Here is a 13,899-nt window from a genome sequence, read left to right on the forward strand (position 1 = left end):
TTAACAAACTTTTGGGTGAGACTGTACTGAATACAAAAATGATGAATGGTTATATAAAAAACATAAAAAATACAGTACATATTATCCTCACCACTGGGGTTAGTTATACAGACTTTTTCCTGTGAAAAAGCCATAATTTTGAGCAACATATTACTGTACTCACTTTGTACTCAAATGTGCTACACTAAAGGACTAAAATTGAATCTCTTTTCTAAACTATGTGATGTCTATATGGTGTACTCTAATTATTTGCTGTCTTGCAAGGATTCCAGCAATACAAGTTATATTCTGCTAAGTTTAGTCTGTGACATTTTATAAGATAAAAAACTTTAAGCCTAAAACTACCTTCACTTTGTTTTAGGAATGCTTCTTAGGGAGACTTCTTAGTCCAGAACCCCCAAATTTTTTTCTAAATCTTCCGAAATCCGGATTTACAGGGTCCGATCTTCGAGGGTTTACTGTATTTCAAGTTGCATATGCCAAAAATTGCTTTGATAAACAATCAAATTTATACATAGCATATCATAAAATACAATGGCACATTTTATGTGCAAAAAAATAAATAGCGACAAAATTGATAATAATGTATTGAAGAAAAACCACTCTACTTGGAAACATTTTTTGGTGAATAACTCACCCTTCTTAACACAGAATCTGCTACCCTTTGAGTAGGGTGAGTGATTCACCAGATCATGTATTCAGAATAAATGTTAGATGGAGTTTATACTAAGAAGAGTATGATTGAAAGTGAAGCTTTCTCTCAATTGTGTAAGAGCAGCAGCTACATAAGATAGAAGATGAGAAGGAAAGATATGTCTGGTGTATTATGTAATGAAATATATGATGAAGGGCTGTCTCCACAAGGTTTAAAGAACAAGGATCTTATCTTAACACAAATTATTTTATCATCATAGCCAACAGGTTTTATTACTATATTGTGTTCAGGATATTTAGTGCTTATTATAGCCATCAGGTATTTTGAGTAAAGATATGGACACCATATTTTTTTAAGGTTCTTGTAAGGGTCAACACTTATTTTATTGTGTACAGAGCTAATCACATTAATATTTTAAAATGGATTTTATTCTTACAAGTGAAAAAGTGTTATACATTTTAAGGGAAAGCAAAAGAGATATAAGTGTGAGTAGTACTTGAGTCTTTTGATGTAGGGTAGCTAATGTTATATATTATATATACATTTATTCATAAAATTTTGTATTAAAAGAAAGAAATGTTCATATATTTGACTACTAATATTGTAAAAAAATAAGTAAAAATTAAATTACTTATTATGATTTCTTCTTTAAGTAATAAATTCTGTTTAGAGATACTGTACTAATGCTTTGATTTTTATCTGATGCCGTAGTCATGAGGGACGTGTTGGTGAGCTTGAAGTAGAGAAGTTTAATCTGGTGGAAGATGTTGTCAGTCTACAAAACCAGGTATCTGCACTCAAGACGGAGATTGTTGAAGCCACTAAGAAAGTTAAAGAGTCTGAGGCAGATGTAGAAACTACGAGCATTCTCCGTGCAAAAGTGAATCTCCTGGAAACAGAGAAGCGGAGACTTGAAAACAAGATAGTTGATCTTCGGGTCCAGGTAGCATCAACAGAGATCAGCAATAGTGACTCAGGTATTGTGAATACAAAACTTTATGTAAAATATCTCAACTCCACAGTTTTATGAACTTTATACCACTTTTCTTATTCACTTTTCATTCTTTCTGATTGGGTTTGTATCACGGTTGATCTTGATGATCATCCTTGTTCTTTTTGTATATTTAGGGTTACAGGTACACCACCGATTTTCCGAAACTGATGGTCCGGTACCTCCTTTAGTCTGGAAAAAATTATGAGAGAGCACTTAACTTTCCTCCCTCTCTGCCATATTTCACTGGATTTACTGTTACTATTAGTGTTTACTGATATAATAGTGCTTAATAGTGATTAATCATGGCACTGTAGCCAGGTTAAACTTTTCACTGCAACCACCAGGCTACTGGGCCCAGCTGTGAGGTGTCATGGTTATGTTTCAAATTAATTTTTGGGTAGATATAGTAGTAACTTTCTTCATCTATTTTTACTCATTTACATGCATACACCATCCTAAATACATATTGTGAAAAGGAGTAAAAGAAATAATTGTCCTAAGGGTGAACCTGTACTCAAATGTACTAAGTTAATTACTAAAAATTTCATGTCTAGTGTAAACTATGGGATGTTTGCACTTGAATTAATCACCATCTTACAAGAATTACAGCAATGTAAGTTATATTCTGCTAAATCAATGCAGTGACATATTATAAGCACAAAATTTAAACTCCCTCTATTTGACAACTACACACTTTGTAATCTCCCCTCCCTGACAACTGTCAACACCTTACCTCCCCCTCCCCCTTCCTCCCAGCCAGGGTGAAGGTGGTTTTAGGCTTAATGTTTCTATCTTATAAAATGTCACTGAACTTGTAAACAGCGATCACAAAGAAGTATGATTCAAATTAGAATTTAATGGCAGTCACAAGGAAAATTCCATTAAAGTCCCAGATTTCAGAAGGGCAAACCTTGATAGGTTGAAAAGGCAGCTGAGAGAAAGGGGTATCACGTTTGGGGATGGATTACATGACCTCACACAATGTACCCACAGAGGGCGACCTCACTTTACCTGGAGACCTGACAACGATATCCTCACAAAATATGACGGTTGAGGATGACCTGATCACGAGATCTGAGGTTGACGAGTTCCACAACAATTTAAATAATTAGTTACTTAATGCACAAAGGCAGAACATACCATACAGAAAACTAAGATCAAACAACAATGACCCTAAATGGATAAATAATTATTTAAAAAATATTATTCGACAAAGGAAGGCTATAGGTAGGAGAATAAATCGTGGTGAAGTTTACCTCCGAGATTATTATAAGGTATTGGCCGGTAGGGTTAGACCGAGATAAGAGAAGCAAAGAGGAATAATGAACTGAAGTTAGCAAGGGAGGCGAAGTGAAACCCCAAGGGATTCTTTCAAATGTATGAAACTAAAACACGAGAAAAGATTGGACCAATACAGTCAGATACCGGCGAGCTAATTGATAATGACGGAGAAAGGAGCAGTAATCCGAATAGATATGCTTCAACAGTTTTCACCACCGAAAATTTAAACATGATACCCGAGGCACCGACTATATACAGAGATAGTGAAGAAAATGGGTTAAGCAAGATAGTAGTGACTAGTAACGATGTTAGTAAGCAAATAGACAAACTAAAGCCTAATAAGTCACCAGGTCCCGATGAGATATTTGCCAGAGTTTTAAAGGATTGTAAGGAAGAGCTTAGTATGCCCTTTGCAAATTTGTTTAACATGCCCTTTAAATCGGGTGTAGTACCAGAATCCTGGAGGATAGCGAATGTAATACCGATTTTCAAGAAGGGAGATAGATCACTATCCTCTAACTACCGTCCAATCAGTTTAACATCAATTGTAGGCAAATTACTGGAAGCTATAATTTCAAACTTTATTCGAAATCACCTGGAGAAGCGCAAGTTGACGAATGATTCCCAACATGGCTTCACAAGCGGTCATTCATGTCTAACTAATCTACAGTTTCTCCTCGACTTACAACAACCTGGACATACGGCCTTGGGCGTATAAAATATTTTTCACATTACGTATTTTCGAGTCCTGACGTAGTGATCGCGCTGTAATTCCCTTTAAAATAGCTGGCGAGCGTAAAAGTGAGAGTTCTCGTGGTGCTCAGAAGAAAAAGAGACACCCAATTTAGAATTTCTATGTATTATTTTCGCCTTTTCGACTTATGAGCTGGTCGTCGGGACGGAACCCTGTCGTAAGTCGAGGAGAGACTGTATTAACATTCTTTTTAGTTGTTTTTGAATCAGTGGACGACGGGCACGACTATGATGTGGTATATCTTTACTTTAGCAAAGCCTTCGACAGAGTCCCCCACAAAAGACTAATAAGAAAAGTGGAGGCTCATGGCATTGGAGGAGATATTCTAAAATGGATTAGGGCGCGGTTACGGGACAAGAAACAGCGAGTGAGCATTAACGATAGTAAATCCGATTGGAGTAATATCACTAGTTGAGTACCCCAAGGCTCATTATTGTTTATTATATATATATAAACAACATAGATGTAGGCATAGACAGCAACATAAGTACATTTGCTGATGACACTGACGAGGACTCCACAAAACTACAGGAAGATCTAAACAAATTTTTCGAATGGTCTGAAAATTTCCAGATGAAATTCAATGTAGACAAATGTAAAGTACTTAGTCTAGGAGATGTAAGTAGAGAAACCAGATACCAGATGAACAACGATGTTATGGAGAAATCCGACTGTGAAAAAGATTAATCTCGGGCATTAGCAACCTTGAGTACAGAGACAGGTTAAAGCATCTTAATTTGTACTCCCTTGAGACACGTAGAGTGAGGGGCGATATGATCGAGGTGTATAAATGGAAGTCACGGCTGAACAAAGGGGACATTACAAGGTACAGTGATCCCTTGATTACCGAGCACAATTCATTCCAGAAGCTTGCTCGTTAACCGAAACCATTGTTTCAGTAGGTTTTCGGTAATTGGTTCCAGCTCACCGAAAATTGCCTAAATTAAAAAAAAAAGGTAGAAAAGTACACTTACTTTGAGGTGTGTATGTAGAAGGCTCCTGGATGATGATGCTGATGTGAATTTGAAGTGGGAGGTGGAGGAGGAGAAGGGAGAAGAGAAGGAAGTGGAGGTGGAGGAGAAGCATTTACTGCTTCGTGGAAGGTGAGTCACCTTCCATGAAAATGTCAGGAACCTCTGGACTGACAAATTCTCCACCAGGAACATCCTCTCTCCTTGAAATGGAAGGCTGAGGGCTAGCATCTTGTTCCCGCTGCCTTTTACTGAAGAAACTGTCAATTTTTGTCTGTGGGGCATCTCTCCTCCTCATCATTAACTGATGTTTGAAGGAGACCACTGTGTCCTCAACATGACACAAAGCTAGTTCAGATTTTTCCACATCTGGGTGCCTTGAAGCCAGTTTCCTGAACTTCTCCCAGTGGTGAACAACATCTTTCAACTCTGAAGTTGACATATGGTCATCACTTTCCGTTTCCTCCTCACCACTGTCAGCCTCTAACATCTCATCCAGTTGCTGCAAGTCATCTGGAGTAAGTTCCTGTTCATGAGACATCACAAGCTCTTCGACATCATCCTCCTCCACTTCAAGGTCCAATGACTGACCAATGGACACAATCTCCTGGTGCAACTCTGTTTCATCCTCAAATCCCTCAAAATCATGGACTACTGATGGCCACAGTGCTTTCCATGAAGAATTGAGGGATCTAGTGGAGACTTCTTGCCATGATGACACAATCAATTTTACAGTCTCCGGGATGTTGAATTGTGTCTTCCAGAACTGTTTCAGTGTTAGTTCGGGATCATTGGAGTTGCCTGATGACACCTCCTGAACATTTTCTTCATGTACAGCTTCTTGAAGTTGCTGATCACATTCTGGTCCATTGGCTGTATGATTGATGTAGTGTTCGGAGGCAAAAACAACACTTTCACAAAGTCAAATTGAGACTCCAAAGTTCTGAAAAGTTGAGGGTCATGACCAGGGGCATTATCCATGAGGAGAAGAGCCTTTAAAGGGAGTTTATTGGTGGTTAGGTTGCTCTTCACAGAAGGGCAAAACACATCAACAGCCCATTCATTAAAGAGCTGTCTTGTCACCCATGCCTTACGATTGGATTTCCAATAAACTCCAAGCCGTCTTCTTACCACTTTCTGTTGCTTGAACACCCTGAGGTTCTGAGAGTGGTAGACAAGCATAGGCTTCAATCGGAAATCCCCTGAAGCATTGGCACCAAGCAATAGAGTGAGACGGTCTTTCATGGGTTTATGCCCAGGCAAAGAGGCTTCATCTCTGGTGATTGAATGTTCTTTTGGGCATCTTTTTCCAAAACAGCCTAGTTTCGTCCACATTGAACACTTGCTGTGGAAGATAATTTTCTTCATCCATCAGTTCTTTAAACTCCACTAAAAATTTGCTGCCCCTTCCTTATCAGCACTAGCAGCCTCACCATGCCTAACTACACTAAATATGTCACTTCTTTTCTTAAATTTTTTGAACCAGCCTTTGCTGGCCCTAAAATCTTCAAATTCTGTGCCTGAAGAATCAGGTTGATTTGTCTTTAAATGTTCGTATATCTCCCTGGCTCTTTCACAAATAAATTCAGTAGAAACTGAATCACCTTTCATCTGTTTTCCCTAATCCAGATGAGAAGTAGCCTCTCTGTTTCTGCAATTAGGGATCTACATTTAAACACTCTGGTAGATTTATCTCTCACTTTCACTTCTTTAAATTTTTCTTTCTGTGCAAGAATTGTCGACACAGTTGATGTCGACATGCCATATTCTTTGCATAGCACATTTCTTCTAATGCCTTCTTCATGTTTTTTAATAATTTCCTGCTTAACTTGGATTGAAATCGCTTTTCTTGATCTCTTGGGACCCATGCTGGATTCAAACACAATTTCAACACGTGATATTTTATGTTTAATTGCTGTAAATAAAGAATATTTTCTTTAAATTAACACTACACTGCGCTATATATTGTCAATATGTAAAATAAATTTCAAAATGACCAATAATTTGCTTGGAAACACACAAAAAAAGCGTTTAGTTGAAGAGAGTCTCAAGCAAGATGTTACTTCCACTGAAAAGACACAGAGACTGACACCTGTTTGGTGTGTTGACAGGCTGTTTGGCGCGCATAAAACTAGTTTCCTGTAGTTCAATTATGTTCAATAATTGTTAAAATGACGAAAAAATTTAATATTAACCTTAAAATTATTGAATAGTACAACCTTCTTGATATTTACTCAAATGGTAACGAATTTAAGCCCTATAACCGATTACTGTATTGGCAGACTAATACTACAGCTGGTGAGCAGGCAAAAACATGTTGGGAAAAATTCGTAAGGAATTCGTTAACCGAATTGAATATTCTTATGGAAGGTAATTCGTTAACCGAAATTTCATTAACTGAGGCGTTCATTAACCGAGGGATTACTGTACTTAACTTTTATCTTCTTCTTTTTTTTACTCCATTACATGCACACGCAAGCCTCCATCCAAAAAAATTAAATAAAATTTGAAACAATTATTATAAGGCTGAGGGGGGAGTTATGTCATTTTTGAACTTGTAATTTCAGGTATATATATGTAACTTCCTTTTTTTTTTTTTTTACTTGGTTATATGCACAGACAACCCTACATACATATTGTGCAAAAATCAATTAAAAAATACATATCATAAGGTCAAACACATAAAGGGAATAATTATTTGTTTGCACTCATGTTAGAGGCTCAGCAGGGGAGCGGGAGGAGGGCGTAGAGTGTGGGTAGTAGGGGGGGAGGTGTTGCTAAGGATTTCAGCAGAGGTTGTGTCACTACTGGTCTATGTTGCTATGGCAAAGCAGCCAGTGTCTACGCAAATGGCTGTTGTGTTAAACTTTCATTTAACTTTTCTTGAATGGCTTTAGCTGCACTTTTTAAGCAAGATTTTATACAAATGTTGTTTGAAATAACACAATTATTAATTAACATAAGAAAGTAGGTGGTATAGTTTATGAATGCTGGGAAGGAGGTATTGTACAGGGATTTGTGACTTGGCTTCAACCTTTTGACTTACCTTCTAGGCCATTACTTTACATCTGTGATAATATTCCTTATTTTATTTATTTATTTATTTATTTTTGCTTGTTTTCAGTATTTTATATTAGTTTTGTATTTGTAATGGTATCGCAAGACTCGTCACTGTACCCACACAACCCCAAGCCCTCTCCCTACCACTCCATGGAAAGCTGTGGGCTAATTTATGGTTATTTTTCAACCTTTTAATTTCTGATAGATACACATAATTTTCTTCTCCTGTTTTTTTATTATGTTACATGCACACTCATTCTTACATACAGAATGTGCACACAAACAATTATGCTATGGTCAAAAACACAAAAGTGAATAAACTTTCTCCGTGTGTTAAGAGTTCACACTAAACGGGAGAGGGGGAAACGACAGCTTCCAACTGTTCTTAGCTGTCTTCCGTGTGTAGTGAAACTATTTACAAATTGCATCGTCCAGCAGCCAGATTGAAAACGTTACAATATTTTTTGTTTTAACTTATTTATTGGTGTGTTATTTATTATTTTAAGAAACTATCCTTATGTCTACAGGAGGACTGGAATATGTTACCACTATTTCCAGCACCTGCTTTATTTTTATTTTGTATTTCAGATAATTTTGTAAAAGAAATGAAGGAAGAGAGAGATCAGTTTGAGGGACAAGTCAATTTCCTCAACTCTGTAATTGTAGATATGCAGAGAAAAAATGATGAACTTAAGTCCCGTATTGAGATCTTTGAGCTTGGGAATGTATCTGATGACACCAAGGCCAATATGTAAGTGTTTATCGCCATGTTTATAATAACTTAGGTACTGTATATAGTACTCAAGAGTTGCTGTTGTTACCTAATCTTACAAAGTCTATATTTCTCTCACTTTCTAAACTTCTCTTAAATTAAGTTGTGCCTAATTTTTTCTGTAGTCTTAATAATATTTATTGTTTATGTTTTTTGTTATGATTTTGTTTTTTGATCGACTGAAGATTACAATAGTGCGAACATTCTACATATAGTACAGCATAGTTTTCTTTCTTTTGCTGACGCCACTCCTCGACATACGACAGGGTTAGGGACCCAAATCCAGGTCGTAAGTCGAAAATGCGAAGATAATACAGTACATAGAAAATCTAAAATGGGTGTCTCTTTTTCTTCTCAGCACCACAAAACTCTCACTTTTAAGCTTGCCAGCCATTTTAAAGGGAATTACAAACGAAAATTTTGTCAATACACAGCGCAATCACTAACGTCGGGACTCGAAAATACGTAATTTGAAAAAATTTTGGTACGACTGTGGCGGTCGTATGTCCCGGTGGTCGTAATTCGAGGAGTGGCTGTATTTTATATATATATATATATATATATATATATATATATATATATATATATATATATATATATATATATATATATATATATATATATATATATATATATATATATATATATATATATATATATATATATATATATATATATATATATATATATATATATATATATATATATATATATACAGTCATGCTCCGGTTAACGTCCTAGATACGTTCTTGGAAACGTGGCATTAACCGAAATGGACGTTGTCCGATCATCACATAAACTTTTTATTTATACTTACATGTATGTGAAATACTTTATACGTACATATACACTTTTACTCTTAAATCACTACTGTAATGTGATACAAGTGATTAATTTTTATCTCTTGTGCAAAATATATGACATTTATATTAAAATTATTCACTGTTATACAAGGATTCCAGCAACGCCGAGCAGATGGGGGAGAGAGAGGGTGGGAGCGAGCGAGGGGGCGTAGGGGGAGGGGAGGTAGTACGTTTGACAGTTGGCACAGGCCCAGGTCTAATGCGTGTATATTTATCAGTTCTTAGGTGACTAAGCTTCTCTCTTATAAAAAGCCAGTGAAATGACCTGGGTGAATATAATTAACATAGCTGGGATTCTTGTAACACACTGATTAATTTGAATATAATCATGCTATAATATGCACTAGACAAAACAATGATAGTACCGTGATCAAATTAGTACATGTGCACTCCAGCTTTGCACTAAGGTCATGTATTTCCATTACGTTTCTTTTAGTATGGTGTGTGCATGTAAATGGATGAAAATAAATAAAGAAATCTATGTAAATCTACCCAAAAATACAGTTGAAAAACTTTTTTTTATAAAATGTACTACAGTATTGTACACTAATGTACTACATTTTTTATATCTTGAGCAAAATATATGATGCTTATATTCAAATTAATCTCTGTCTTGCAAGGATTTCAGCAATGCAAATTATATTATCCTAACTTTAGTCTGAGATATTATATAAAATAAACATAAAGAAATCACCAATCTTTTGTCTGGGAACACAAGGAGGGGGGGGGGTGAAAGAATGTCTGGCATTTGTTTGTTTATTTATTTGAGATAAGATTTGACAGTTGGTGCTGAAGGCCTGCCTGCGTGTTTATTTATCATTACTTAAGAGTGACTAAGCTCTTCTCATAATTTGCCACCCAAACGACCTGGGTGAATATAACTTACATTGGAGGGATTTTTGTAAGATAGTAATTTATTTGAATACCTGTATAAACAAGCTATATTCGCAATAGACATAACAATTTTAGTACCGTAATCATTTAGTACATGTACAGTCATCCTAATTCTGTTGGTTGTTGCACTTGTGAGTACGTTACCCCCCTCCCCCCCCCACTATTATAATGCTCCTAGATCTTCCTTTTTCACACCTCAGTGACCCTGAGTTTTTACTGTTCCTCAATCAGTATCAATGTCCCCACAATAATGATACTAGTGTCATTCCCTTAGATGTGCTAGATTGTATGTCGACACAATACTCCCTCATATCGATCCTGATGTCTTTCTACAAAACTCACTGGGTTACACCAACCCAAACTGTAACTATTACTTTCCTGACTCCCCCGAGTTTAGTTCTAGTCTCCTACTACCTCATTCCTTCTCCTTGATCAGCCATAACATCAGCAGTATTCCCCTTCATCTAGATACCTATTTGGATCAGTGTATATCTACTATCTAGTTCTCGTACGTAAATACTACAAACCAGTTGTACTTATGTTGAATTCTTAAAATAATTGACCTTATGGGACCTCGCTCGTATCAGCAAATGTTTGTAAGTCGGGGACCCCCTGTGTCGAAAAATATATGGTCAAATTTGCCGCGTTGTGAGAGGTTTGAACAATAGACCACGTTCTTAGTAGACTTTATTCTTACAGCGTCAGCTGGTGACTGGCAACCGGGCGCTGCCACAGACAAGCTCCCACCTCAACTTGGGAAAACATATCGTATGATGGTACAATCTTACATCCCCAGTTAAAAGGAAATGACAATGCACATTTGAACTAACAAAAGGAAAACAATGCATTCATAAAAACAAACAATAATGCAAGAAAAACCAGCCAAACAAAGAAAAAAAAACACCTCTGAACTAATTTTACACCACGTAGTCCGCCAACCAGCCCGGGGGCCTGCAGCCTCTCCTTGGGCCTGGCCGTGCCCGACTGGGGAGGGGCCGGGGGTGCGAGCGAGGGCGAGGGTACTGAGGGCACCACAGATGGGGGGCCAGGAGGCCTAGCTTGGTGTACCACCGGAGTAGTAGGCACAGGCGTGGCGCCGTTTCGCAGGTGGCGTCTGTTGTGGATGGACACCCTGCCACTGCCAATCAACCTGACGACATACTGCCTGTGAAGGCGGGCTTCCACCACTATACCTGTCCTGTCCCAGAGCTTGGTAGCTGCGTCCTGCACACGCACCTGCGTGCCCACGACTAGGGGAGCCAGCTGGCGGGACACCTCCCCCCTGTGACAGAAGGACCCCGTCCAGGGTTTCGGCAAAGCGCACCTCCCTCATACAAAGTGCCCACCGCCAGTGCTGGTCCACCTTTTAGTGCTGTCTGGCCATGGGAACGCCGTCACGGAGCTGGCGGCCGGTGGCAAGTTGGGCGGGCGACTTGTTCACCCCCGCAGAGGCGTGTTCAGGTACTGGAGGAGGGCCTGGGATGTCCTATCGCAGTCCAGGCTACCCCCGGGCCCAGCGTTATCCCTGAGGAGCCTCTTGGCGGCCTTGACCCCAGCCTCTGCCTTGCCATTGGAATGGGGGAAGTGGGCCGACGAGAGGCGCACCTCGACCCCCCATGACTTGAAGAAATCTGTCATCTCAAGGCTGGCAAGGTTGGTACCTCCATCCGTGGAGATCTGCTCAGGTGCCCCCCACCTCGTGAAGTAGGCCTGCAGACAGGCTATGATTTTTCCAGAGGTGGCCTCGCTGGGGAAGTGGGCGATCTCCGTCAGACAGCTTGCATTGAGGCGTTGGAAGTTTACAGTGCGCCTGGGCTGACCGTTTTTCTTGGCCACCACGACCATCCTGGCGCACCACTCTGTAGCCTCACCAGCAGGCACTGGCTGGATGACGCCTCTCCTGACGTCCTCCTCCAGCTGGTCCTTCACCTCCGCTTCCCAGTGTTTCGGAACGGGAGCAGGTGTGTGACAGACGTAGGGGGTTGTGCCGGGCGTCAGGTGGATACGGTGAAGGGGACCAGTCATGACTGGCAGTGGGGACCTGCTGGTGTTGAATGTGGTCGATGAAAAGTGCGTGAGCAGCCATGCCTCCAACCTGGCAACATTCTCCTCCAAAGGAGGCAAGGGTATCTCAACTGGCCTCGGCAGTGTGCCGCTCCCCTCCATCGCCCACGGCAGCCACAGCACGTCTATGGAGCGGGAAGTCGACAGGCACCAAGTTGAGGCACTTGCAGGCCTCCTATGACAGGTAGAGGGCCTTGGCTCTCTGCATGAAGTAGACCTACTGGACGGTGGACCCCTCGCCCACACTGAGGCGGCAGGGGGCGGACCCCAGACACTTGAGCTGTTTGTTCGCCACGTCCCTCAGGCCATTACGGGCCCGAAGTTGCCCCGGACACAAACCGATGTCCCGGAGCAGGGATGGCCCTACCACACACACCATAGCACCCGTGTCAGCTACAGCCAGCACAGGGGTGGCGGGGGAATTGCCCCCGGCCTGGGTCACGAACACTTGAAACCTGGGGTGGCAGGATAGCTGGGCTGTTGCCACTGTGACAGCACCTGACACATCCACAGAAGCACTTAGGACTGACTTACTCCTACAACAACTTTTTAAAGTGACCAACCTTAGAGCAATTGCGACATGTGGCCCCACTTGCAGGGCAGTTACTTCTACCAGAGGCATGTGACATGCCACAGTTCCCACAGTGCGCGCGACTGGGGTGTCCAGGTCGGGCGGCAGCTACCTCAGACTCACCGGTGACGTCATCACCAACCACCGCTGCCTCCGTGGCTGTTCCCACCACTGCCTGGCCAGACGTACGACACAATTCACCAGTATCTCTCACTGCTGCCTCAAATAACATACATTCGTTTCTAAGCACTTCAACACTATTATAACTCGAGTACCCCTGGAAAATTTCCCTTTTCAACACTGGGTTACTCAGGCCCACCATAACTTTACGTAATAGCATGTACTCAGAGAGATCGTTATCACAGGTGGGACATTTAAATTCACACTCCACTGTCTCTGCGAAGCAGCGTTGAAAATACCTTTTCATGGGCTCCTCTTCACATTGTTTGCTGTTGAAAAACTAGTTCCATTTCACAGCTTGGTTTGACGATTGAAGAACCATTCCACTGATGACATCCAGGGCTTCCTTGGGCGAGAGCTGCTCCCACTGACCGCTGGGGTATCTCAAGTCAATCACCCTTTGGAGTGCAGGGACGCAGTTCAGGCGAATGTGGAGTGTGGCCACCAGTTGTTACCACCCGTTCAACAGCACCCACGACTCCATGGACAGCCTCCATGTCCTAAACGCTGCTGCTGGCATTTCTGCCTCACACTTCTCTGGAGCGACAGCTGCTGAGGGCTTCATGACCGGCATAGAAGCATGACCACCGCCAGTAGCTAGAGACGCCATCTGAGCCATCAATGCACTCATGGTCTGCTGCTGGGCTTGTTTGGGCCGGGGTTTGATATCAAAGGATCTCACTTGTTAACACTTGCCTGAATGAGTGTAGAGTAGTCGCTGGTACCTTTGATGAAGCTGGGTGAGATAATAGGTAGTCTCACGGCGTGTCACCTTTGATACAGTCGTAGTTTTGAGTCGTCCAAGCCCACCTGGGTTACACTTGTAATTATCTTAGCTTG

The 13,899-nt window shown here is 40.7% G+C and overlaps 1 protein-coding gene across 8 annotated transcripts in view; it reads left to right on the plus strand.

Moving 5' to 3' along the window:
• LOC121868112 (restin homolog) overlaps positions 1-13,899 on the plus strand; it is a 273,799-nt gene that overhangs the window by 243,154 nt on the left and 16,746 nt on the right. For 6 of the 8 annotated variants that reach the window (XM_042368383.1, XM_042368384.1, XM_042368387.1 and 3 more), the window contains 2 exons: positions 1,367-1,632; positions 8,304-8,466. In XM_042368383.1, coding sequence (XP_042224317.1) covers positions 1,367-1,632; positions 8,304-8,466 — 429 coding nt within the window. Of the gene's footprint in view, positions 1-1,366; positions 1,633-8,303; positions 8,467-13,899 lie in introns of those variants that run through there. The other 2 variants (XM_042368390.1, XM_042368392.1) reach the window with 2 other exon arrangements.

Source organism: Homarus americanus, unplaced genomic scaffold (genome assembly GCF_018991925.1).
Source record: "Homarus americanus isolate GMGI-L3 unplaced genomic scaffold, GMGI_Hamer_2.0 scaffold47967, whole genome shotgun sequence".
Taxonomy (NCBI): Eukaryota; Metazoa; Arthropoda; class Malacostraca; order Decapoda; family Nephropidae; genus Homarus; species Homarus americanus.